Raw genomic sequence first — 25,896 nt, forward strand, 5'->3', positions numbered from 1 at the left:
CTATCTGTCAGATTGTAGCCTACCTCCAAATGGCACTTTAGTAACTTGAGTGAATTTGTTTAGTTCATTTCCACTGCTGACTACAGGCAACTTACTTTCAGTAGAGACCAACCCTGAAAAGTGTCATTTTGATCTTCTAAGAAGAAAACTGAGATGCACACATTTTACATTTCACATTTCACGTTTTAATATAAAAAATATGTTCTGAAATAAATAAAACAGTTCTTAGCCTACTTAATACAAAATCAGAAGACCAGTCTTGATTCACGTTGTGCCATCTCCTCTACTTCCTCCAAACTGAGGTAATTGTTTCTCAACCTGCAGACAAGACAAAATCAATCAAGGACAATGTACAGCCAGTTTGGAAATAGAAACAAAGTTTTAAGCCAAAAAAGCATTATTGTTTGACCAAAATAAGATAAGGTGTCAACAACCACAGTTTTTCTTGGCACTAGCAGTATGGCCATGCAAATTCAGGATGCAAACAACCACCAATCGTATGTGCTAACCACATAAGAACTTTTTATTTGTGAGTGTATGTCTCAGTGTTCATCACATACCATATTGATTTCACATGGGTGTTGTGTTTTAGAGCTTGAATCAGACATTCCACTCCTGTTCTGGTTATGCAGTTCTCTGTCAACCTTTTACAGGAAATAAGAGGGTGGAGTAGTTCAAGCAGTGCACAGTGAGTACACACATGTTAAATCAGCTATTAAAATGGCATGTGGATTGTCAATACAAGTATAACTTGTCTCCAGCACTTACCAAAGCTCTTCCAGTGATGTGCTGTTCTTTATAATGTTGGCAAGGGCACACGCTCCTGCACTGCCTACACCATTGCCTACCAGGCTGCCATCACAAAACATATTGTACAACTGATATATAAATACAATTGTGGTGATTATGCAACCACACACATTTCATATTTGTAACACATTTTCCACTCTTTCTGCCTATCGTGTGCCAGTATTTAAAGAAAATATTACCTAAGCCACACCAGAGACTTGCTGCTCTCAAGGGCACTGGCAAGTGCCTCTGCCCCTGCATCACCTATCTCATTGCCCCAAAGCCTGTGGATACAAAGAAAAAGTAGTAAATGGAAATGCAGCACCAATAAGATGCACAGGATTTTGCAGGAAGGGTTTTTACCCTAAAAACTGTAGTGAATGATTGAATTTCAGTCCCTCTGCCAGCTGCTTTGCTCCTTCCGCTGTTATATTATTGTTGCCTAGCCTGAAAGAAAATTGTTGATTTGCTATCAGTCAATTATGTTCAACATCAATTTTAAGATGATCTTAATAACTTTTATAGCCCAATATGGTCCAGACCCCAATTATATTATGGACCTAAGTTATTATTAGTTATTAATAATAATTGTATGCTGCATAGACTTATGTGTGTAATATTTTGATTGTAGTCACATCTGATGAGTGCTGAAAATCTGTGACCTTATATGGTAATAATAACCTTATAGAAAGGAAATCCTGCTTGGTCTTCAGAAGATGAGAAAAGTGCTGTGTGCAAGCATCCGTTAGCTGGTTATTGAAGAGTCTAAAGAAAAACAAAATTATTATGAAAGGTAATCCATCAAACATAATTTGTAACTTCACAATAGTATTAATGATTAATCATCTTGACAATACTTACGCAATTTTCTGGAAGTTGTCACACTGGACACCTTTAGCAATCAGTTTGCGGATCCCCTCATCTGTAATGTTGTTATTCCTGAGGCTGATAAAAGGAAAATACACTTCAGCATAACATGTATTTGTCTGCCCTCTAGTAAATGATATGTGGTAGCTTAGGTCACTATGATGAATAGATGGGAGGAAGAAAGTAATCTTTTCATACTCACTACAGTGAATTACAAATATGCATGCAAGGAAGAAGCTGCTCCACCCCAACATCGCCTACAGAATTGTTGTCCAGCTGGAGGCCTACAGGATTCTTTAAATGCTGGAGCACATAGGCTAGCGCGGTGCACTCTACAGGACCAATCTTACAGTAGGTAAGTTTCAAGTGGTCCACCTCCAGCTTGCTCATGGCATCCTTAGCAATCCTGCTCTCCTGCATCTCGTAGATGCATTTGATAAGCCAGACAAAGCCTGGCATTGCATGCATGCTCTTCTTCTCCCCCTCTACAGGTTGAGGGATAGACTTGAAGTGTTTCTGCATGCCTTTGGACAGGCATCTCACCACCTGTTTGGCCCTCTTCTCAATCACAGCGCTGGGGCAGCAGTGGATCCACAGGCTTTGATGCCGCTGGGATAGTAGTCCTGACACAAAGGTGGCTGTGATTTGCAGATTTAGTGTTTCAACTGCTGTAGATTCCCCCTCTAAAACCTGCTCTTGTTGGTAAGTGGACGGCAAGCAGGCACTGAAGCATGTGCTTCTCAGATCTGCCTCCCTCATGCCCTTTGGCTCAAAGAGCTTAGGAATAGTCGAACGGTCAGTGTCATTTGACAACACAATGTACAGACCAGAAAAGAAGCACTGCAGAGTCACGTGAAGGAATTCATAGCGTTGACTGTGGGTGGAGGACATATCTTTGCTTTGTATGAGAAAGCCCATGCAGATATCCTTTTCAGTTACACCACAAGTCTCCAGGTCTCGATCTGTGAAGATGTAACAGCTGGTTGCAATCCCCTCAAAGGCAAGCTGCCCTAGATGCAAAACTGTTTCTAAGTTCTCCTGAAGCCAACCTATCCCCAGGGTGCTCTGAGAGCTTTGGTGCTGGAAAAAGTGTTGTAAGATCATCAGGTACACGTCTGTGATTGTCTGTGGGCTGCCCTCTCCACAGCCTAGCAGCTCTTTATAGCACTGTGAGACAATCCAGCAGAGGACTGGACTATGACACAGGCCAAGTAAAGCAGTGTTTGTCTGTAGGGACTCCAAAACCTTAGCAGCCACAGTAGGGTCCCTGTGATGCTTCCTCACAAAATAGTCAATTCCACTTGGGGAAAAGCCTTTCAAGAAGGCCTCTTTGCGAAGGTGTTTTTTCAACACAGGGCCCACTGCCTCTGGGCGACTAGTTACCACTTTCCTCACTCCCTTCATTAGGGAGCCCTGGATTAAGTTAAACAATAGTATGTGAACAGGTGCACGTTGGGTGGGGCAGCAGAGCCTGTGTTCATCTGAAAAGCTCTGCTTGAGCTCATCCAGGCCATCGAAAGTGAAGAGAATGAGATGTGGGTGGTCAAGGATGAACTGGAAAATCTCTTCCTGCTCCCTGTCTGGCCAGCAGCAGTGCTGAAACAGCAATTCTTGGACAGACAGTTCCCTGTGCTCAGAGTTCAACCTGCGACAGCTGAATGGAAATATAAGGAGAAAGTCCTGGAGGGCTGCCCCCCGAGCCCAAAGCAAGTGCAGTCTCTGGAGTAAGGTGCTCTTCCCACTGCCTGCATCTCCAGACACTAACACCGTATCGGCCTCCTTATTCATTGTACCCGCTGTACCAACTATGTCCTCCACGCCCAAAGGTCCATGGACATCAACGCACTCATGAGATAGTTCCAGCTGGCCTTCAGTGTAGATGTCATCCAGAGACATGTGGCTGGTCCCTCCATAAGTACTGAGAAAGCAGGACTGGGCAGACACAGAACTGCTGAGCTTCTTCTGATACTTGAATAACTCTGTGGCAGAAAAAATACATATGAGATAACCTACAATAGATACAAAGGACTGCAAAATCATACATACTATATACTATATATGATACTAATATCATACTATACGATATACTTCCCCCATAGGGAAAATTGTCTTTGACCCAAATGCTGCACACGTATTGCTGCCTCCATAGTTAAACAAATCCATAACAATACAATAGACAAAGCAGTATACTCTGGTAAATCAAGTAATACATACTGTACATTACTCATTTGAAATGTGGCGTGCTGACAACTGGTCTTTTTACATTTTTGAATGAGTACATTTTCAACAAAGTTATGGTAATAGCATACCTTTGGGAGGAGTCACTGTGTCCTCGTTCAGCTGTGATCCGGATTCCTGTTTTTGCTGAATGAACTGCAACACAACCTTCGCGGCTAGTTCTCCTTTTGATCTGACATGGTCAAGAAAACGCCTTGCCTGATTGACACATGAATGGCAACACTTTAATTGTTGTTAAAAAGTTCAGCATTTCGGGAAATACGATTATTTGCAGTATCAAATAGTTTTAAGCAAAGAAAAAAAATTAGGGAGTTTTATACCAGTGAACAATGTTAACATAAAACCAGCAACAGCTTCACTTCCTGTATAAAATTCCAAAGTTGCCAATAACAGCAAATGCAAACCAAGCATCAATTTCATTCCAACTGAATAGGTAACAGGAACAATACACACAAAACAAGAATATTAACAGGAAGTTGCCAAACCACAGTTTAATAATGTGCATAAAACATGGCTATTTACAGTACCTGCTGGGAGGGCGTGTGTATAGGTAGGCGCACATCATCGCAGTCTGCTGAGCTGAAGTGTCCTGATATGACGAGGGCTTTTAGAGCACCATCAATGCATCCCTGTAGCTGGCTGACCAGGCTTGGTCTTTGAGTCAGAAGAATCTGAGTAGATGTGCCCTGGTATTTTTTTTTCTCTTCTAGATTTGAACAGCATCCTGAAAACGAGAGGCCAACTCCCTGTGCCTCAGGCAGGACTTGATTGAGAGCAGCAAGGAAGAGCCCACAAGTATCCACACCTTTTGTATAAACCAGGTCGAGCAACTGTCTGGCTTTGGTATACAGTGCCCTACCCGGTACCTGTATGTCCTGGTACTCCTCCCATATGAGCTCCCCATGGGCCAGCAGTATGTCCAGAATCCGTTCCAGAAGTTCAGCTGACCCACTGCTGCACAGTGCATGCAGTATTTCTGTCCGTTGTTTCAGCACAAGCTCCTGGACAGACATGCTTTCTGCATGTCAGCATCCATACTCAGGAACATCCAACATGTACCTGCGCTGCTTCCGATATCACAATCTGCCACAGCAAACACCCACATGACATCAGGCCACTACAAGCCACCAGGGGTTTCATTCTTATTCAGTAAAATTTCATCAGATACTGTAGGATCAGTGTTTTTACTAACCCCATAGCTTTTTTGTTGTTTGATTATACACCACCCTCATTTAACACATGTACAAACACACAAGATTGACTTAAGGACTTAAAATGCAACACACAGTAATGTCATTGTAAGATTATCACTCACGTTAGAGTCTCCTCAACAAGGAGCTTTCTTCCCTCCAAATGTCATTTGTGGAGAGACGCTGCACCACTTTAGACTTGCCTCTTCCTCATTCCACCACTGAAAGCGAAACATGTTATGCTCTAAGTCCCTCCTGCTAAATGGAAACTAGCAGTGCCTTCCCTTGCCAGCAAATGGAATGAAACTTTAACAAAATTTAAACAACAAGCGGACTGACCCACTGCAATACAGTACCATAGGTTTTTAGGGTGAGGGTACTGGATTTAGGAATACCATAAAGAGGAATTATAGCATTGATAGGAATAGTTCATTTGACATATTTTCAGTAAAAACCACCAGAAATATACTAAAGGGGAAGTTGTAGTTGGTAGTTCCTCAGTGGTTGCAATTTAGTCATGCAACCACTGGATGGAACTATTGCATTAATAAACCACCTTTGTTTCCTTTGTTTTCTCACATTTCTTTATTCCTTTTTATATCTCAGAGGCTGACTTCTTCCTATCATCCTACCCGCACCCCCAATCCTGTCCTTGTGCACAATGTACCCTATATTTTCAGTGACATTCTTTGATGATTACAGGCTGTAATGAGTGGCTCTTGAAGGTTTTTTTGGAAATTAACATATAACTAATGTGATAATCTTAGTATGGTAATAATTATACAGTGTTACAACAGTAATAATATTGTAGCCACTAGGAACCCGCAGCCAAGCCAGCATGCTGTGTACCTGATGTAAACTTCAAAAAGGGCATATAAAACACCACCCTGGAAACAGCTCATATTGTGATTGATTGCCTCTTTCTCCCCTTACATTCTTTGATGTCAAGATTTAAAAAAGGTGCAAGAATGACTTTTTGGACAGTCAGGTGACTAATCATTATTGTTATTATAGCTCCCTCCTGAGCACCATGATTAGTTTACTCTGTTTCTTCACTGTGCCCTGTGGGAGAAAATCCTCAAACACACAAAAGTAATCAAAGGCAGACTGGAATAAAACTTTCTAAAGTGAGTTTCTTTTTTTTTTTCATTCTTCTTCTAGTCTAAGAAACAAGCAGCTCCACCAAGGGGAGTGTAATGCAGAGTACTCTCTGTCAGGCATCCTACATGAAGCTCTAACGGGGAGTTCTGTCATCCAAATCACAGTAGGAGGTCCAGATAAGTTTGGATGGATAAGAAAGAAAGGTAAGGCATTGTCAATAGAAAAAATACAGATATAATCCCAAAAGACATCTCTGAGTATTTCTGTCCTCTGTTACAACAGAATTCTTAACACCTTGAGTCAAAGCAAGAAAAATATGTGGCTCCAACTTCAACCATTTAGACTGTATAACCTTCCTAATTATTATTGAAGAGGTCTTTGGACCAGTTGAGCCAGGACTATAGCCAAAAAACACAAGCTTTTTCTATGTGGCCAAAGGCTGTAACTCATTAACTTTGGATTACTAACAAATAAGTATTGGATAAAGTCAGAATTATTTTCTCCTGCTCACGAATGTTTGGATAGTCTGTCATCTTGCTGTAAACCTAATATCTCTAAATAGTAAGCTGTCTAGGAATTTTGAAAATTACTTTGGATGAGATAAGATGAGACGGGTCAGACTACATCACATATCCAGGTACCACTGTTTTTGGAGCCAAACAAGGTTTTTGCATCGTAGGGGTCAGAGGCTGTAGTGCCTGATCATTCTGTGCTCAGCCTTGATTGGATATTGACTTGTTAATAGGCATCAGGTTCCTGCACATTTCATCCTCTGGGATTTTTGATCAAAAGAAAGAATTATTTTGTGCCTTTATGTTCCTCCAAATCACTTTACAAAAGATTCTGATAAGAGATTAATAATTTTTCCACACACAGATAGGCTGAATCAAACCTGGCCCAGGTGATCTACTCCTCAGCTTGCAGTTTACTGGGCATGAATGTTAAGTCTTGCTCCATATGGAGTCAGCTCTGTGTATTCCAGTAAAACTGGAGCCCAGCACTAAATAACCTTGTCCACACAAGTCAAATTTTAAACTGTATGTTAATGAATAACAGCGCGGTTCAGTACTGGATCCACCCGTCTTTCATAGCAGAGATGGAATACTTTGGCTCCAGTCATTTCATAGCTGTGCATTCTTTCTGTGCAGATATCAAAAGCACATGTGGTGAGCTCAGCGTCGGACCAGGTGCACTGGTGTACTGTGTGTGTGCTGATTGGTTTGCCAGAGACACAGAACTCCCAGAAGCAAATCAGCACATCTCATCCTCTATGAATTCTGAAGTAAATCTACTGTACAGGCAAGTTGTTATACATAACCAATTATCCTCATGTTCAGGCAGATTATTATTTATTTAGTGATAGTGTGAACTTCATAATAATTCACACATCTACCATTAATAACATCAATATAACATACAAAATAACATGACCAAAGATTCAATCAATCAGTCAACACAAATCTAAATAAAAACTTTGTAAGGAAATTTCACATGACATGTATCTATTAAGTGACCAATCGATCTTAAATAATCGGTTCACATTTTCACAAGACTTCTAATCTTTATACACACATGCCCAAATAGTTTTTGGTTGTTGTCCAAACTAGCATTGAAAAGAAACATTTGCTTTGCAGTGTAGGAGATTGGAGACAAAATCTACAGTCTTCTGTGCAAAAAAGGGAGGGAGGGATAGTAAAATAAAAGAAATAATAAAATAAAAAGGGAATTTCATACGGGAAAGACTAACTTTGGAAGATGATTTAATTTGTCTAACTGATGTCTAATAATAACTTCAGATATATTTGGAATGTGAACAAGGACAATGGATTTTGTCTCCCATCTCTTACATTGGAGAAGGAGCAATTATAGCAATCAATACCTGTTTCAAAATGTATGTGGGTGTGTAAGTTTCGTATTCAGACTTAAAGGTCCAGTGTGTAGGATTTAGTGGAATCTAGGGATGAAGTTACAGCTTTCCAAGCGTGTAGGAGAAACTACAGTGGCCATGAAAGTCACAAACAAGTCAAGTCATCTTTGTCCGTTCTGGGCTACTGTAGAAACATGGTTCAACATGGCATCCTCCTTGTAAGAGGACCCACTCTATCTGTAGATTAAAATGTCTCATTCTAAGGTAACAAAACCAGAGACCGGACACAGTTAGGATTCTGGGAAATCATAATACATTTAGATATAAGAGAGGTATGTCAGTGAGTTAAGATGGGGTTTGATACAGTGCTTACCTATGAGTTACTACAAAGTCATGTTTCTATGGTTCTATAATACATAGTCATTCACAATGGGTAGCGGCAACTTAAAGATAATATTTTAATTTATCAACATTTATAGATGACTTACACTCAGCAAACAGCAAATGATCCCCAGCCCCCCAACAAATGATGCAACAAAGATTCCTCTGTCAAGTGCATTCAGTTATATTGGCCTTTCCACAAGCATGGAGAGCTTTACTATTACTACCAGTGCATTATAAAAATGTAAAGAACAACGACAACCACTTTGTCAATGGTAAAAAAGCTTTCAGCTATACATGAACAACCTAATATCTCATTCCTCTAAGACAGAGGGGTGACAGATAAAGGTGGATTACCTCATTTGACTAATGGAGACATTAAGAGGATCACGATATACAGCAATACCATAGCAATGTTAATTCAGGCATCCAATTGACTCATACATTGGAAGGATTAATGTATAATTAGAAGAGGCCTTCCCAAGCTGGAGAGAGAGGTATTCAACAGAGGAAGTAGACGCATCTCTTTCAGAGGAGCATGTGTGCATGACCATGTGTGCATGGGTGTGTGTGTCAATCAGGATTTAATTGACAGGAAGATTAAAGCTCACATCTGAGGACCCCCCCTTTTTTTCAGGAGAAGGAAAGTTGAAGGAGTCTGGTCTCTCCAGCGTCTGCCCAAAGTTTGGGGTGCTGCGCTCAAGGTTAGCGTGGGCACCCCGCTGAGTGTGCGCTGTCTGAAATGGGTCCTACTTGTTGGACATTCATTATCAAACTCTGTTTGCTCCTTTCATCTGCAGCTCTCTGCAGCACTCAACGTAAACTACAGAGGCACCTTGCAGCTTGACATCTCTCCATTCACTCTGTACCTTAAACAGCATGCTGCCACATCAAAGAGCTGCGGCTGCCTTTGATGTTGCAAAAAGAAAGAGCTCCAATGATCTACTAAAAACCAATGCAACTTTCTGGAGCCTTGTTTTATTCATTTGCTATCTCTAGAAGTCTGGAGTCAGTCTCTAGAAGTCCAGACAGCACATTTGTAATTTGGAAAAGTTGAACTGTGCTCTTTGAAAAATGAAGTGAATGAACAACTGGTGAAAAGAGAGTCTACTACCTTTTACTGTGGTGGGGTTTGTTATCAGCATGAAATTTCCTATGGTAAGTGTCACATTGTATACAGTTGGAGGGGACTGTCACTGAGTTTCAGCGTGAAAAAATGCCTAGGCAAAGGAAAACATCCATTACTGTTGACTGTGTTTGTAATAAAATGGGTCAGCCTGTCCCTTTATACAGCATATTAATGCATTAATGGATGAAAATGAAATCATGACTGTGACAGGTTTCATTGGGCGTTTTCTTTTTCTTTTTCTAGCAAATTACCACTGCTGCAATTTAGGTAGTGAACATGCCATGAATCACTGGCCCAGGGTGTAACATTTAGGTGGATCTATTGGCAGGTATGTTTTCATTTCTGTACAATCACTTGAAAATAAGAATTGTTATGTTTTTCCATATTTCAGAATGAACCGTTTTTATCTACAGAGGGAGTGGGTCCTCTTCTACCGAGTTTGCCATGTTGAACCACCATGTTTCTACAGTAGAACTATAGCTCTAGATAGGACCTTTCGTGCATGTTATTGGTGCAAATGCCATCTTCTTACTCAGCCACTTGGGTACTTGAAGGATAAGACATATCAGGCTATGTCTACACAGGCAATACTTGTTAATATGTTCCGTTCATTGTTGGTGTTGGTCTTTTCGTAGGATTTATTGATAATAAGAAGTGCAACCAAGTTGTTTAAAACTGTGGGAGATACATGAGGAAGTAATCATAATATTTTCTTGGCTTCAGAATATAGATCACACTCACTCTGACATATGCACAAGCATACAAACACATAAACTTCTATCTATCTAAAAGTAAAATAAGTAAAAGTAATGTTTTTTTTTCCCAGGGTTTGCTTTTATCCTTTTCCTTTCCGCAGATGACAAAAGTGTTTACGCCTTGCTTTCCTCAGCCGTCTGATGCAAATGGCTGGTAGAGACACCACTAGGCAAAGTCTCAATTAGGTGATTGTTACTCGCTGAGCATGTTGAGTCACTGTTGACTCCAGCCATGGAGGTGGTCACCATTCCTTTGCTTTGTTCATAGAGGGATTTCCCTTTAAGTGTAGTGTGTTTACGCATATTTGAAGGGCATGGCATTAATAGCACAAGCAGTGTGTATGAACGGCAAAACACTGGACCAACAGATGAATGACTTTCACCCGCAGGGCACCACGGCATCAGAGCTGAACAAAGCAGCCTCTCTCTCTGGTGCCGGCTTGGTGATTATTGGGTGGATTTAATCCTGCTAATTATAATATCATCAGATATAACAAGGGAAATGTTCACATTGAAAAGTGACACTTCATGCAAATGGCTACTGGGTCGGGCACACTGAACTTTAGCACTTTGTCAGCTTGTTTCCTAATTGAATGAACTTGACAATAATTAAAGTGTTTTATTTTTGCCCTTCATTCCACACATAAAAAGACTGCCATGCCAATTAGCTTTAATTCTCCCTTTCCCCTTTTTCTTTTCATGCTCTTAAGTAGGCAGGAACCGGCATATTCCGATAATTTGCATTATCCAAAGCGAATCTGCTTTGAAGTTCTGAGATACTGTAAGAAAAAGGATCCACTTATCCCACACGAAAAAAATTTCAAAGCTCATAAATTCACTGGAACAGATGTACATTATCATTGGATTTGCCTTTTTTTTCTCTTTGCTCCTGTATTGGTAATAGACTACCTCATGTCCTTCTCATCCTTACCATTTAGCATCTTGCCTTTACAGAAGCTAGCACCCTGCTGTGCCAATCCACACTTCAAAGCGCTCTGCCTATCTGCTGGAAACAAAGCACACAGAACATATTATGGCAGCCTCTCATTTCCCCATATTTAAGTCAGTATCATTGCTTTTTTTTCTTTTTTGCCTGTAGCAACACAGATATAGGTATTATTTCTACCCAAGAAGACCATTCCTCGTGTTACCCGTGTCTCCCAACAACATAAATACAACACAATATACATGCACAGGAAATATTTATCCCATTTTAGTCCTGTATATTTTTTTTTCTGTAACACCAAGCTGTTCATAGCTGTTATTATGAAGAAGTCAGAGGTGTGGTATTATTCTGTGACAAATTACATTAAAGTACATAAAATGTAAATAACAATGTTCAGTAAAATCCTTTTGTGTGTAACTCCTCATACCTCGATTAACTTGTTAGACACCTATGATTACACTGCACAGGTTGTATGTACCACAATACAAATTGGTATCCTCATGGGCACTGGCAGAGTTATTAGAGTAAGTAAATGAAAATGTTCAGATTGTAGTCTTAAATACCTCTGTGCTGTGCAGTACTGAGAGGGCATTACTCTCCTCGTTGCTGCTCTTCATTTTCTTCAGTGTATGCAGGCTTACAAGTCTCCAGAGGATGGTTCTCACAGTAATTGCTCACTGTAGTGCTAATCTATAAATGATCATACCCTTTCCTCAGACACTTTCCTCAGTTACTTCTTGTATCGTAAGCTGACCATTGTTCACTTTGCAGAGAATTCAGGAATCCATCAAGATCTATAGATCCTTGGTCCTATTTATACTGAGAGCTTTAGGCACTGGACTCCTTTTTTTCCAGCTTTGCAGATAAATATATAGAAGATAACAGACAGGGTGAGTGGACACTGTACAGGCCAAATAACTCACCCTCTCTGTTGGCTTTGATTCCAACTGAAGGATGTACCAAGTTAACCTCCTGGAGCCTGGACCGAGGACACTAAGGTCCATCTGCAAAAAGAAAGGACTGATATAGTGTGGAGGTAAGGTACTGAAGCATTCATTAGAGTTATTAAGTAGCAGTTGAAATGTAATGTAATGTAGTAAGCAAGTGTTGACCATCTTTCTTCCCAACTCCAAGGCAAACTTTAGTTTAAACTTGTAAAACATGTTCCCTTACTCTCTTACCTGACACACTTGTGAATAGTCCCAAAGAGATAGAGACAGGCTTATATATGAGAGGAAGGACACTGTCTCCAGTGCTGTCATTTCAAAAGGCGTGAATGCATTATCCAACCGTTACTCTGCACTGGAGAAGAAAATCTCCATGAACACCAAGGCTATTACCAACATATGTGAAGAGTTGAAAGGAGTGCAGATCAAAGTCAAAGTGAAAAAAAAAAAAAATGAAGAAAATGTCAAAAAAAAAAAAGTCTCATGCCAGGCTACAGAGAAGAGAGGATGCAGGAGGATACAGTAGGAAATGGCCCCTTCGGCTATACGGCATCTGAGACTTGCAATGAAGTTTCTGAGCATTTCTTTTTATCAAAGATCACTGCAGAGGACAAAGAAAATCCTGGGTTTATGGTGCACAATTTGCATTTCACACAACAACAAAGCAATGTGTCACCACTTCAATATGCTCTTTGTCAGGATCCTATGATTCAGAAAGAAAACGTCAAGTAAAGAAGGTTGTATCTCTAACACAGTTAATCACTGTGTGCTATGCTGATGGTTCGAGAAAAACCTTCTCGTGAAGTCTCCTCACTTTAATTCGTCAGGTTAGGACCGTTGTTATAACTTGTGTTTTCTTCTCTCTGTTGAGACTTTCATGGCTTTCATTAGTTATGGCAAATATGGCAAAGCAGTTTTATGCAGAGCAAGCATGGAATTTTCTAGACTTGCCAAGTGCTTATGAAACAGTGCTAGTTGTTTTTGTACTGAGTGATGCTCACTTGTGTCAATCACCTCATATATTTGCTCTATCTTTGTCTACTATCAGCGATCCTAACAAAAAGCTTTTGGTGCACAGGAAATGAACCTGAACACTGAATGTTGTGGTCATCCTGACCATTTACCTCTGGTGACGTCAGGTACAGGAACACTCGGTTCACTGCCATGGTGCTGTACACATTGTGAGTCCTAGAGAAATGCATCCGGCTTGTGCTAACACCCCTTCTGTTGTTGCAATTGTGCAAAATTATACACCAGGACAAACAGAGCTATAAGATGCTACCAATGCAAAGACATTTCTCCTCCCAAAAACGTAAATCCTGAAAACTTTGTAAGGCTCAGTGATAATGTTGTTTTTCAGTATGATTTTGCAGGAGTTCCTGTGCTGTTTAATAGACTTAATGCTTCAGAGCCATTTCTTTATTGTTTGTAATTTGTATGCAAAAGTACAACTCAAGCCCGGACTATACTTTCTCTTAGGTGTTTGAAAAAGAAAAATCTCCAGGATAAGCATAAGTAAGCCTGTCTCATCATAGGGGGTGACTTTAAAGGTGCATCTAATGCCTATAAATGGCCGGCCACGCGAACATTTCTCAATATCAGAATAGTTTAAGGCAGGGATCTCAAACTGCAGGCCCATGACATGATGTGCATGATGTCAAAAATATAATATGATCTGGCCTCTTTTTTTCCTACTTGTTTCATATGTATTTAAACTAACCCTTCATATAGTCTACAATAAAATAAAAACATTCTATTTTTAAAAAGTGTATTTAGTTTGGCATGAAACAATGGCAACGTCCTTCATTTGTTGTTTGGCTGCGAACAACAAAGTTGGTATAAAATGAGGATATAAAAGTGTATAGAAACCGCTCTTTGCCATTTTTAAAGTATGACGTTAGTAATTCTAGTTCTAGAACGTTGAAGTGGCCCCCAATACCAGCAGTGGCCCCAAGCCAATCTAAGTTTGAGACCCCTGATCAAAAGATTGCTTCATGTAGCTTCATTTCATCAATATCTTGACTTTAATATCTCAAACTGTAATTCCTCCTTACCCTTATACAATGTCTTACAAAGTAAAGTGGAAATCATGAGATTTGCTTTACCATACATACATACATATCACATACTTAAAAAGAATAAAATTCACATAGGTATTCTAAATATAAGCATTCTTTTCTGTAATGTGAATACTAGCTACTAAAGATTTTCCTGTAACCTTTGAGAGTAATTGTGTTCATATAATTCTAATGACTTACATTACACCTCTGACATGGACGTCTGATGCTTTAAATAGCTGAAATGTGTAAATTGGCGGTAAGAATAACCTGGTTAGCTGTGTTAGGATAGAAATCATTTGTAATGATCATACAAGTTGTGCGGGTTACACTGCCTTGCTTACACAAATAGCCGTGTTCGTGTGAGGAAGGAGTATCACATTGCCAAGAGGCAGACTCTCTGTGGTTGTCCCGACCAGAGATAAGCTGCTAAGCTGCAGATGAAAGTGTGTGTGCATGTAGAGAGTGTGGCGTGGTGAGCAGCTGTGGTCAGCCAGATTTGGGAACCCTCTGTGACACCACGGTTAAGATACTTTACTTTACTGCACAAAAAAACACACACACACAATTCCACACATTACCCTTCACATCAATCCATCCGCCTTCTTGGAAATAAGAAATATAAAAGCAGATAAAGGGAAAAGATGCACAATAAAAAAATGCAAAATGTATGAAAAGGTTGATCAGCAATGGAGATAAAATCAGTGGAAAATGAAATAAAAATGTTATCTGGTTTTATAAAAGTGTACCAGGCAAAAGTAAACATGTTGTCCCAAATAATACAGGCTCTCTCTCACCCAAACCTCATCTTGTTTAGATCCTGAAGGCCCCGTATGGCCATCAGCAGCACAGTTTCTCAGTGGATAACACAGTTGCCTCACAGCAATACTTTGGGGCCTTTCTGCGTGGAGTGTACACGTTGTCCTGAGTGGGTTAGATGGAATGGAGGTTCACTGTAAGAATGAATAAGGTTTGCTTCGTGAACTGCACAACTCTCTGAGTTTTCTCTCCGTCCACCATCCAGCGCCTCTAAAGCTTACATCTAATTTGTTAGTGTAAAATCGACATTGGTGGTCTTAAAGGGTTTATGTGCTGGACTGTTTCTGGGCCAGGTGGAGGAACTTCCTGAGGTCTGTACTGATTGCATGGAAACCTCCCTCCAGACATTAGAGTGGTATCAATCCTCGAATCTAACTCTCAGCAAGAAAGCCAATACGTTTATTTCCCCAAATTAAAGATTTGGCAGTAGACTTTTATTTTATTGAATGCAATGCAAATGTTATGTTTTAATATAAATAAATGACATACTAATGTATTTTAAAGGGATATCTCCATGTTGTTAATTAAGGGTTCATTTGCAAAAACATAGATCTCCATTTTTATTTATTTTCCTAAATCATGTTGTTTTTTTATTGTGCAATCAAGAGAAAGAATCTGTTTTTTGCACATGAACTCAATCTGCACAGGAAAACAGATACTGACAGTAAAAATGAAATAAAATGACCCCAGAAGTCAGTGCATTTATAAGGAACAGGTTCATACTTTAATAAAAGGGTATTTTCCCTTGGCACAGATCTGCTATCAAATAAATAAAGAAATGAATCAAATACAATCTATATAAACTAAACAAAGTCATGAAAAAACATTAGGAGGGAGGGGAAAGGGAGAAAAACAGCTAGTGCTAAACAACTTTCTTTTACAACAAACACCAAGTGAAAGTGTGTCTGTGTGTGGAGAGAGAAACAGCTTGTGTTATAAACAGATAATCATTCCTCCCTGCTACATGGGATTGGCGTGGCTGATATCGGAGCACTAACTGACAGTAAGCAAGTGAGATAGCTTGACAGTTATTTAATCATAAATAAGCCTTAAATTCTTTCTACATGATGCTGGTTTATCCTTTCTGCAGTCCACTATATACATCAGATTTTTAAAGATGCTGATACATGGATCTTACAAAGCAAATTAGTGGTGCAATACATACAATATGAGACGGTGGATGTAGAGAAGACTTGATGAGATGACATAATTTGAAGTCTTGATTCTTGAAAAGAGGCATCCACTGAAAAAAAAAAACATCTGGTACATGGATAACTGAAAACCTTAGTATTTTATTTTGGATTATTTCCCACAGTAAATGGAAAAGTCTGTGTGACAAAACTGACTAAAAACTGCTTTCCCAACTCTCAACAAATATTGCCGCGGTGCTCTTAAGCATGGCATGTCACCCCCAGTTTCTCCAGTGATGCTGCTTTGAAGTCTACAGTATGAAAGTGTGTTTGTAGTGGGTAGCTTTCCAGTGTGAGTTCAGGTAATTGTATGAATGTGAAGCAGGGCATTAAAAAGAAGAAGGGACTTCAGTCTGTTCAGTAAAACGCTCTCCGGGTAAAAGAAGTTTCACCTAAATTCCTTCAGCAGCTCTCGCTCACCGTGTCCAATCGGACCACCCTGCAGGACGAACAGTCGCCTGCATGCTGTCCGTTCACACACCCAGACCTACATTTCCACGCTACTTATATTCGGGGCGTCACACTGGTATCAACACTGTTTCGGTTGAGGGGAAACCTTTGACAAAGGAGTTACAGTCTCACGAGGGGCTCCGGCAGTGAGGACCTGCAGTGTGAAAAGCAGCGTGAGGTGAGGAAGCTGAGGTATGGAGCGCAGCTGTGATCCCCCCTTGGGGGAATGACGCCGTTTCCACCACAGGGTCCCGTGAGATGAGCCGACTGACTGGTGCCTCTGCGAAAGGACGGCCTGCAGCTGTGAGAGGACACCGCGGGGCTCAGGGCAAGACTGGCATACACTGCATTCTTGCTCATCACAAACACACGAACACGCTTATGTCAGACTTACACAACTAACCCATGGTTGATACGGAGCAGTGTATGGATGAGGTTGCGCTTGGGCACAGCACTGAAACCCTAACAGAAGACTGTGGCTGTATAAGGGCAGGTCATTTATAAATGTGATGCTAGGACGTGCTGAGAAGAACACGTGTGCTCGCCAAGAACACCAGGGAGAAAACAACTATCCCGGAGGAGGTGATGGACACCCTTACACTGGCAGCTCTCAGTTCACCGCCTTGCATCTGCAGGTTTATGGCAGCACCCAAAGCGCATCATGGGATAGGATAAACAGACAGTCCCTGGTGCTGGCAGGACAACAGCAGCAGTGAGTTATGGGTCTAGTGGAGACTGCGGGCCGGGCCCAGTGTTATCCAGCACCAGAGGAATGGGACAGCTGAAAGAAACCCCGCCCCACCACACCACAAACAGAGCCTTGTTGGCTGAGCTCTGAGGCCACATGGCAGCACGGTGAAAGACCTGCTGACAGCTGGGGGATAGGAAGATGCCATGGAAACAGAGGGAGCAGCCATGTGACCCCGGGCCAGGCCGAGGGCTGGACAACGGAACTGCTAAGAGTTAGGGAAAGTGCTAACATGACAGCCAGAAATGTCCAAAAGACAAAAAGTAAACCAGGATCTGAAGGTGGTGAAAGATGACATGCATGTTCAGCAAAATATTTCCCTGCATACATAACTGTAAAAAAATAAATAAATAACTGTCCTTAAAAGGTCATATTCCACACTGGTGAATGAATACATAAACCTCTAACAGGGTTTCAATTTATACAAATATGCCAAAAGCACTGATCACAATCTCTAGTTTTGCTTCCAAGTGTATCATGGGATTTAGAACATGTGATTTAACTGCTGACACTTTGGACATTAAAATGAAAAAGAAGGCTTTTGTAAGTGGACTGGCACTTTTAAGTTTCTAATTCATCTTTATGCAGAACGCACATACTAGCACATAACAGTCCCGTAAAATTCCAGCTTAGATTACAAGAACTAAACTTGAGTGATGTGCACTGATATGTGGTCTACACTACAGCCTCGCATCTTAAAATAATTCCTTGTTTAGTTCCATGATATCAGCAAGCATGGTTTCTATAAAGCACTAGTATGTGACGTGAGTTTGAGCTACTGAACAGCACCTGTTGAGAGTTGGGATTTTAGTCATTTGGGCATTATCACTAGATCACAGTTCGGTATCTAATCACATGGTGAGACAGTTGAAACAGAAGGAGAATGAGAGAGAGTGAGCGTGAGATTGAGTGAGTAATACAATTCTAGTCAAATGAGGCTCCTAGTGGTCTTATAAAATGCGGTTGTGAAGGAAAACAAACATAAAAGCTTCAGATAGTGAATACAAAGATATCACATTATCAATAAAGCTTATAAAATTGATAACAATATATACCTTATGTACAGTAAATGTTAGTTAATAAAAGTAAGGAGCTTTTTCGACACTTCAGTACTGCAGATTTTGAGACGATTTTTCTTCTTTCAAAAAAAATTCGAAGTAATTTGAAAATAACCTCTGAATGCTTAGTCAAAGTCACCATTACAACAACAATTAGGATAAAATTAGAGGTAGCAGCGGATTTGGGATCTTTTTTTTTTTTTTTTTTCTTTTTACTTTATAACATTTCAACATTTCCTTCCCATTTTTGCTTACGGGGTATTGCGTGCTTGAATCAGAATCTTCATTTTCATCTTCAAAAACCTGCCTGACAGCCTGCTTTAAATACTCACGCACCCATGAGCGCACTTCAAGTGGTTTTCAACAGACACCAGTGTCGTGACACTCACACACACACACACACACATATATAAACACACTCTTGCTGCGCCCACACATTCACGCGTGGCTTCACACACACACACACACACACACACACACACACACACACACACACACACACACACACACACAATTACACACTATGCCCTGCTCTCCTGTCACCTATAGTCCTTCATATAATTTCATCTTTACATCAGTCTTTCTTCCTCTCATCCCTCCTTTTCCTTAAAAACCTTTTGGCTTAGTGGTCTGGAAAGGTTGTGGTGCTGGTTTGGAGCCGTAGAGTTCATCAGGTAGAGGATTACAGGGTCAGGGGGGAGAGGAACGTGTGGGTTGTTAAGTTAGTTGTCCCTCTGTGCCTCCTCTCTAGCCCCAGCCGTGATCCTCAGTCCTGGTCGTACTAGGGCCCTGAATCACTGTCCTGCTGCATACCCAAGCTTTTGTATGACCAACCTCTTTATAACACTGATTAATAACCTCCCAGCACTGGGACACCCCTCCCAAGATCCTCCTCTCCTACCCATGTCCTATGTCCACTACAAAGCCACTGCAGCACTGCACACTGTAAGGCAGCGCGGCAGTGTCTGCTGGCCTGGCTGGGGTTTATGGGGCTGCAGGAGTTGTCCCAGGCAAAGTGAGAATTCAGGACTGGTAAAAGTGGTGGTAGTGGTGATGGTGTTCATGATGGTGGTGATGCTCATGCCGCTGCACCACTTGTGCCAGCCCCCCCTCGTACAGCAGCACGCTAGGCAGGTCCCTCACGTGCTCTTTCTCTACCACTGGTCCTGGAGCTGCCAGAGAGCCTAGGGCCCTGTAGCCCTGGCTTTCCTTGGACCGCTGCTTGTGCTTGCGGTAGGGGGCTGTGGACTGGTGAGGGGGCATCTGACTCGGTAGCGCCGGGGGAGGAGGTGCACCTCGACTTCTCATCACCCTGCCACTGATCTGCGCAGGAGGTGTGCGGCTGTGGGTCTTAGGGGATCGGAGGGTGTGTTTCCCTGAGTCCTGGCCTCGCGTACGGGGGGTGGGATGGAGGCTGTCTGCAGCAACAGCGTCCACAACAGTCTGCAAGCGGCGGTGGTGGGAATGGGAGTGGCCATTTTCTGGTTCGTGGGAGCGAGAGCGAGTCTGGTTGGATGAGCGAGTCTGAGGCTCGGCCTTCGTGGGCTCTGTGGTGGGAGCTGTGAGGGAGACAGACAAACAATTCCATCACAGGACTGGACAATGTCAGAATTAATTACATGGAATCTCAAACAAAAAAAGGGCAGAAAAACACCCCATTATGTGCAAATTATTGTGCCAACAGATAACTAATAAAGATCCACTAAAATGCTCCACGATAAGATTCTGGCAGCTTTACTTCAGGTTCTTTCTTCATGCGGATAACCCTGACACAATGTGACATAGAGCAGATCTCTGTTAGCACTTTCCTAACAGGACCAACATTAAAATAATCACATGTCATCACTGACCATCAGATCAAGGCTTCTGCTCATTAGACCTAATATTTCACTTCACAACAGCCCGTTCTGTTGATGTGCTTCAGCCTTGAACACTTGATGTATTGTGCTTGCCCGAGCCCAGATGTTTGTACTGGCGAGGAGCACAGTGGGCTGCTAGTTCCACCTAATGGCTCCAAGCAGGTGCCGCAGTAATGAGGGCCCCTGGATGCAGCTTCAAAGGGCCACGGGCTGTGTTTCTCCCTCACCTCTCCCCCTCTGCACCCCTGGCCCCAGTCCACTCACCGGCTCCGAAGCGGGATGTGTAGTTTTCGATGCCTGCCAGGTCCAAGTAGTGGTTCCTGCGTTCCAGGTTCTCATCCACACAGTGGCGCTGGCAGCCCGGCTGGGTGTGGTGGTCACTGTGGTGGCGCCTGTGGACACAAGCGGCACCTCTCATTACGTAGTAGTTTGGGCCAGAGAAGTTCAGTATGGTAGTGTTTGGAGAAAGTAAAACAAGTGCTCCTTATGATCAGACAGGGGCAGAGTAATTGTTAGAGAAGTGAGATTGTGACTGGAAAATCACAGGTTTAAACCTCAAATGGGAGTATCTGAAAAGTGAGGTAAGAGGGTGGACTCTCTCCTCCACTCTTAAGTCCTCCTCTGTACAGTGGAGGTACATTTGGCCAAAAATTTATTAAAGAGTAGAGGACTATTGCAGCTCCCAAGTGTGAATCCTTCCTCAAACAACCAATGCTAGTCTCCCGTCTTCTCTTTTAAAAGTGAATGATCAGTGATATAATAAAAATATCCTAATAATAATAAACTTTCTTCTTCTTCTAGTAGACATCGCAAGCTTTAACAATAGAGACTGAAGTATGCAGAAGAAATGGGTTTACCTTAGGAGTGCTCGAGTCTTCTTGTCTGCACTCTTGGGGTCTTCTATGCACTTGTCATTTTTCTCCCTGGGGTGGGACATGTCTGTGTATGTGTGAAAGACAGGAGGCTATTATCAAAGAGAGCTACACAGAGCAGCGCCACACACACACACACACACACACACACACACACACACACACACACACAGACGACAACAGTCACACAAGCCTCAGAAGAAAGCAACCTTTGTTTTCGGGGGTTTTACTTTGAAGATCTATAGAAAAGGAAAAACAACAATGCTTCATTTATTCTATTTTCAACACCCAGCCTCTTATAAGGCATGGAATGAAATAAAAAAAACATGCAGACTTCAGAAATAGTTTATTAAGGACGCGAGATCTGATGCACTTTCAAATTAGCATGAAGGCAACCGGCGATATTTTCAAAGCTTGCTCTGTTTGAATCTTTTGACGGATATTTATAGCTGAAACAATAGGACACGAACACACAGGAATATATACTTTTTTGAGATATTTTTTCCCTGACTACTTGTTTACCAAGTCGTCAGTGAGAAAAGTTAAGTTGAACGTAGCTATATTTTCCCGGCAGCTCTGAGAAGGGGGGAGGAAGAGAGGGGAAAAAGGGAACTTTGGAGAAAAGAAAAATGGCTGTGGTTATCAAAAAGGACTCGGCGCATCTCTTAAGGTTTCTTTCAGAGTATCTGAAGGCACTGAGGGAGGGGGGTCCTCTCTTAGCTCTGTCACTCCCCCCATCATTAAAAATGAACCCCATTGAGTGGGAGAGATGGAGCGACGCCGAGACTGCGAGGAACAAAGGTCTGACAGGCCCTGAAGCAGACGCATTTCTGCATGACAACAAACACATCTCTGGGTGAGCTGACAGCAGGCAACTCAAGGGGGGACCCCAAAATGCCCTCTCTTCCCCTCCGCCCCCACCCACTGTGTTAATGTGAGCTTTACCTGCCGCGCCCTGCGTGCAACTCCTCCACCGCTGGCTGGAGTCCGGAGCCACCGAGAGCTTGACCCTCAGTGTCTTGCTGCTGCTGGGAGAATGGTTGACAGAGGCGTCCACGACCTCATAGATGGTGTGGAGCAGGCTGGTGATGTCCTGCAGGGCATGGGAGGTGGAGGTGAGTTTAATCTGGGCTTTGTGATACACAGTTTCTATTTAAGAGATGAGAATTAATCACAAAGTATAAAAAAAGATTCTTGGTGACGTTCGTGCAGAGACATTTTCGATGCGCATATTTTACCCAAAAAATCATCAACAGAAAGGGAACAGAGGCGACTCGTCTTATCACTATACTGTTTGAATTCAATATTCTGTATCTTTGTGCATTACAACTCTGCATCATAAACTTCATGCTAGCTAGGAATTTAAAGAAGTGACTCAGACAACAGTGAAGAGAGAAACACACTGATGTCAGTTGTTTTAGTTCAGCTTTCCAAGTGAAGCGATCAGACAGGGTGTAAAGACAAGTTATAAATTCATGAAAAAGAAACGTCTTGGTGGTAGCAGGAGAAGCTGACTGGGATGTCAGCCTTGATGTGAGTCGTGTTACAGCTGCAAGAGCTCTACGCTGTCTGTATTTAGTTCCTCAATATCTCTTAAATTTACATCTGCATAGGAAGCAGCACCTGTTTTCACTAACAATGTCTACAACTAATGTCCCACTGTCACGACTAAAACTAAAAGGGGAAGGAGATTTTGCAGTAGCTGCTCTACAATTGTGGAACCAGTTGCTGTTGCTGCAGATATTAGACATGCCCCCCTCCAACATTTAAATCTAGGCTAAAGGCCCATTTTTTACTCACTAGCCTTTTTAGCTCACTAATCTTTTAATTGGTTAGTTGGTTCAAGTCTATAATTCTGTATTTTGTCTCTTGTTGTTTATTGTTGTCGTTGGTATGTTTTCTCTTTGTGTTTGTATTGTATAGTTTAATGTGCAACACTTCGGTCAGTTTAAGCTGTGTTTAAATGTGCGATATGAGTAAACTTGACTTGATTAATGAATGTGCAAAAGCATGTATGCATAAACTCAAACACATGCAAAGCACCTCATGTCCACACACATACAGGAACACACAAGCATGCCGTTATAGGTCTGTAGATAGGTCCACCAAGGAAATAAAGGGATCACAGAAAAATACGGAATTATAGAAAAAAAGAAAAATACAACAATTATCAACCTCAATACTTTCAAATTAAAAGTGATATCATGTTCACTTGAACCAGCATTAGGTAAGTGCTTGATTTGCAATAAAATAATGCAGTCCCTTGTGGCTGTTTAGAAGCTATATTTTGCACTGGTGAGTGTTTTTGTGCACCATACTGAGCTAATGACTCCCTATTGGATGTTAGCAACTGTGCTGGATTTTTTCATAGCAAACCAAAATTTTAATTGTCCATGAACAATTTCACCTATTATGGTAGGAAATTAACTGACTCACGCAGTGTCTCAAATCTCATTAGTGTTTTATTTTAGAAGGGAACACAGCTCCACCATAAGAGCGCCTTTGACAAAACTGCTGAGAATTAAGGCACAAAAAGACTCCAACAGCATGATTCTCACTCACTAGTCTGACTCTCACTCTGACTCATAACATAAAGCACTATTATGAATTCTTCAGGGACTGGTTCCACATACTGGTTTTAGACATAGGCGCACTGTAAAGAAAAAAGTAGTAATAAAAAAAAGAAATAAAATAAAAGCTTCCTGTGTCATTTTTGGTTTCCTTCTGTTTTTTATTTGTGTGAAGGAATAAAAAAGAGAGTTGGAGAAGAAAGCTTTTCTTTCCTCCTCCAAGCCGCCGCCTGACGTCTCATGAGCCATGGAGCCACAGGCAAAGCCAAAAAAACTGCACAGCCAACCACACAGAGGACAGCTCAAGTCTCTTTGCGCTGTTTCAAGTTGTTTTCAAAAAACATGGGCCTTTCTGGATGTTCTCTCAGATCTGTACCAGGCAGACGCAAGCCACAAGGTACCTCGCAGGAGCGGAAACACACAGATGTTGCTGGATTTGGTTATTGGGAGCGAGGTTGGGTTAGAGGCTTATAACTCCTAGCCTCACTTCTTCGCCTCGGGGGTGTGGTGATGCCAGAATATGGTAAAATTTAAGCTTATTGATTAATTCCCATACCCAAAAGGAGGGTGTTTTGTAGCTGAACCACATTTTTGTGACACTTAATAGCTGTGTTTTCAGATGTTTGTTTCATAGTTTCATTTTTGCTAATGCAATGCGTTTCAAGGCCCCATATTATATGATAAACACAACACAACAAAGTCACCTAAATAAATACTACTACAGTTACTGTGTAGCGTTGACAGATGTTTGTCTGTTTACTGTAATAAATACAGTAAGTAAGTACAGTACTATTCCTCCAGATTAATCACTGCTCGGAGAAGAAGATTATTACCTCTCTGGTGACTTTGCCATTGTTGTCAAAGTCGTAGAGGGTGAAGGTCCACTCCTGCCTGTTATCCTCCTCCACAGACACAGCACACTCCAACTCCTGAAACAGCACAGCATTGAACTATCAGTATCATCCAGTGTGTGTGTGTGTGAGATTGTGTATTTGTGTGTGTCCCCTCACTGCCCTAGTTTCATCCAGAGGGGAAGTAATAAACGTCCTGTTCGGTGTTGACACTCACTTCAAACTGGAGCTGTTTCTGCGGCCCTGCGGGAGATTGGCTGTCCCTCTCCTGCATCTTCTCCTCCACACAGCAGCTGTCTGTCTTCTCTGGGGGTAAAGCCACTGCAGTGACACACACACACACACACACACACAAAGATAAAAGAGAAAGCCTGAGGATGGAAACGTTGGGTGCAGTCATAACCTGAGGATATGTCGTTGCCTTCAAGTGTTCCTTGTAAGCTTCTACTTCCGAGTTTGGCATCCGCAATTAAGATGTGTCACACGTTCAAGTGCTCCTGGTTGGAAATAAACTTACACAGCCCAACTCCTCACGGTTTTTGTCTCACTGCCTATATTCTGAAATGGTGGTTTTATATTCATATCAACATATTCATTAGTAATGCCATATTTTCTAAGGCAGAGCAGGCTCTGCTGTGTTTAGAATAAGTAATGCACACGCAATATCACTAACTTTAAATGTTGCCACTTGGAAATCAAAAATTTCATTTGGTTCGGCTGCTCAACTGCACTGAACTTGTAGGGTTAAGTCAATTATTGCATCATTCCAGAGAGAGTAAGTAATGTTGAACCAAAGCAGTGATATCAAGACAGGAACTGAAATCCAAAATGTCAATCCAAAGCAAAAAGGAAAAATACTGAAACTGTGACAGACTGTGATTCTCTGGTGGCAAAAGCTGTTCCATCAGTCACACTTTTAGTAATAGTTTTTAAGCTCTTGGCTACAGTGTATATATCCCGCTGGGTTGAAGGGAGGATGTCAAACATGAAACTGAATGACATTAACATGTCTAAAACATGATAGAATATTAGGTGGTATTCGAATATATAAATGGAGGATCGGAAACAGCGAATAAACATCAAAAGGCCTATAGGAGACCCCCGAGTCCCCGGCTCAGTGCAGCAGAGCTCATCATTTCATGGATGACATTCACCGTACATTACCATCCAGACATACAGTAAAGACAGACGGTCATGAGGGACTACTGATCT

At 41.6% G+C, this 25,896-nt stretch overlaps 2 protein-coding genes across 3 annotated transcripts in view; both read right to left on the reverse strand.

Moving 5' to 3' along the window:
- Positions 1 to 159: 159 nt before the first annotated feature.
- Positions 160 to 5,317, reverse strand: nod2 (nucleotide-binding oligomerization domain containing 2). Of its 2 annotated transcripts, XM_051380213.1 has the most exons (11): positions 5,210 to 5,317; positions 4,422 to 4,977; positions 3,966 to 4,092; positions 1,859 to 3,635; positions 1,651 to 1,734; positions 1,471 to 1,554; positions 1,153 to 1,236; positions 990 to 1,073; positions 769 to 852; positions 561 to 644; positions 160 to 318 (listed from the first exon to the last, which is right to left on the reverse strand). In XM_051380213.1, the coding sequence occupies exons 2-11, from the start codon at positions 4,905 to 4,907 to the stop codon at positions 246 to 248; spliced, it is 2,967 nt and encodes a 988-aa protein (XP_051236173.1). In that variant the 5' UTR covers positions 4,908 to 4,977; positions 5,210 to 5,317; the 3' UTR covers positions 160 to 245. The 2 variants fall into 2 exon arrangements, with proteins under 2 accessions (XP_051236173.1, XP_051236174.1); XM_051380214.1 differs by lacking the exon at positions 5,210 to 5,317 and having other exon boundaries at positions 4,422 to 5,202.
- Positions 5,318 to 15,787: 10,470 nt separating this feature from the next.
- Positions 15,788 to 25,896, reverse strand: part of nkd1 (NKD inhibitor of WNT signaling pathway 1) — a 32,527-nt gene continuing 22,418 nt past the window's right edge. Inside the window, exons 5-10 of the mRNA XM_051379719.1 lie at positions 24,902 to 25,005; positions 24,667 to 24,762; positions 22,209 to 22,356; positions 21,249 to 21,330; positions 20,656 to 20,783; positions 15,788 to 20,091 (exon numbers count right to left, since the gene is read on the reverse strand). Of these exons, the coding sequence (XP_051235679.1) occupies positions 19,556 to 20,091; positions 20,656 to 20,783; positions 21,249 to 21,330; positions 22,209 to 22,356; positions 24,667 to 24,762; positions 24,902 to 25,005 (1,094 nt within the window). The 3' untranslated portion in view covers positions 15,788 to 19,555. The remainder of the gene's footprint in view (positions 20,092 to 20,655; positions 20,784 to 21,248; positions 21,331 to 22,208; positions 22,357 to 24,666; positions 24,763 to 24,901; positions 25,006 to 25,896) is intronic.

The sequence above is a fragment of the Dicentrarchus labrax genome, unplaced genomic scaffold (assembly GCF_905237075.1).
Source record: "Dicentrarchus labrax unplaced genomic scaffold, dlabrax2021, whole genome shotgun sequence".
Taxonomy (NCBI): Eukaryota; Metazoa; Chordata; class Actinopteri; family Moronidae; genus Dicentrarchus; species Dicentrarchus labrax.

Excerpts from the sequence above, each read along its gene's own strand:
- nod2 (XM_051380213.1), bottom strand. The coding sequence starts at position 4,907 with ATGTCTGTCCAGGAGCTTGTGCTGAAACAACGGACAGAAATACTGCAT. Across the intron at positions 4,093-4,421 it reads TACACACGCCCTCCCAGCAG|GCAAGGCGTTTTCTTGACCA; the intron begins GTACTGTAAATA and ends TGTGTCAATCAG. Across the intron at positions 1,735-1,858 it reads CATATTTGTAATTCACTGTA|CCTCAGGAATAACAACATTA; the intron begins GTGAGTATGAAA and ends TCCTTTTATCAG.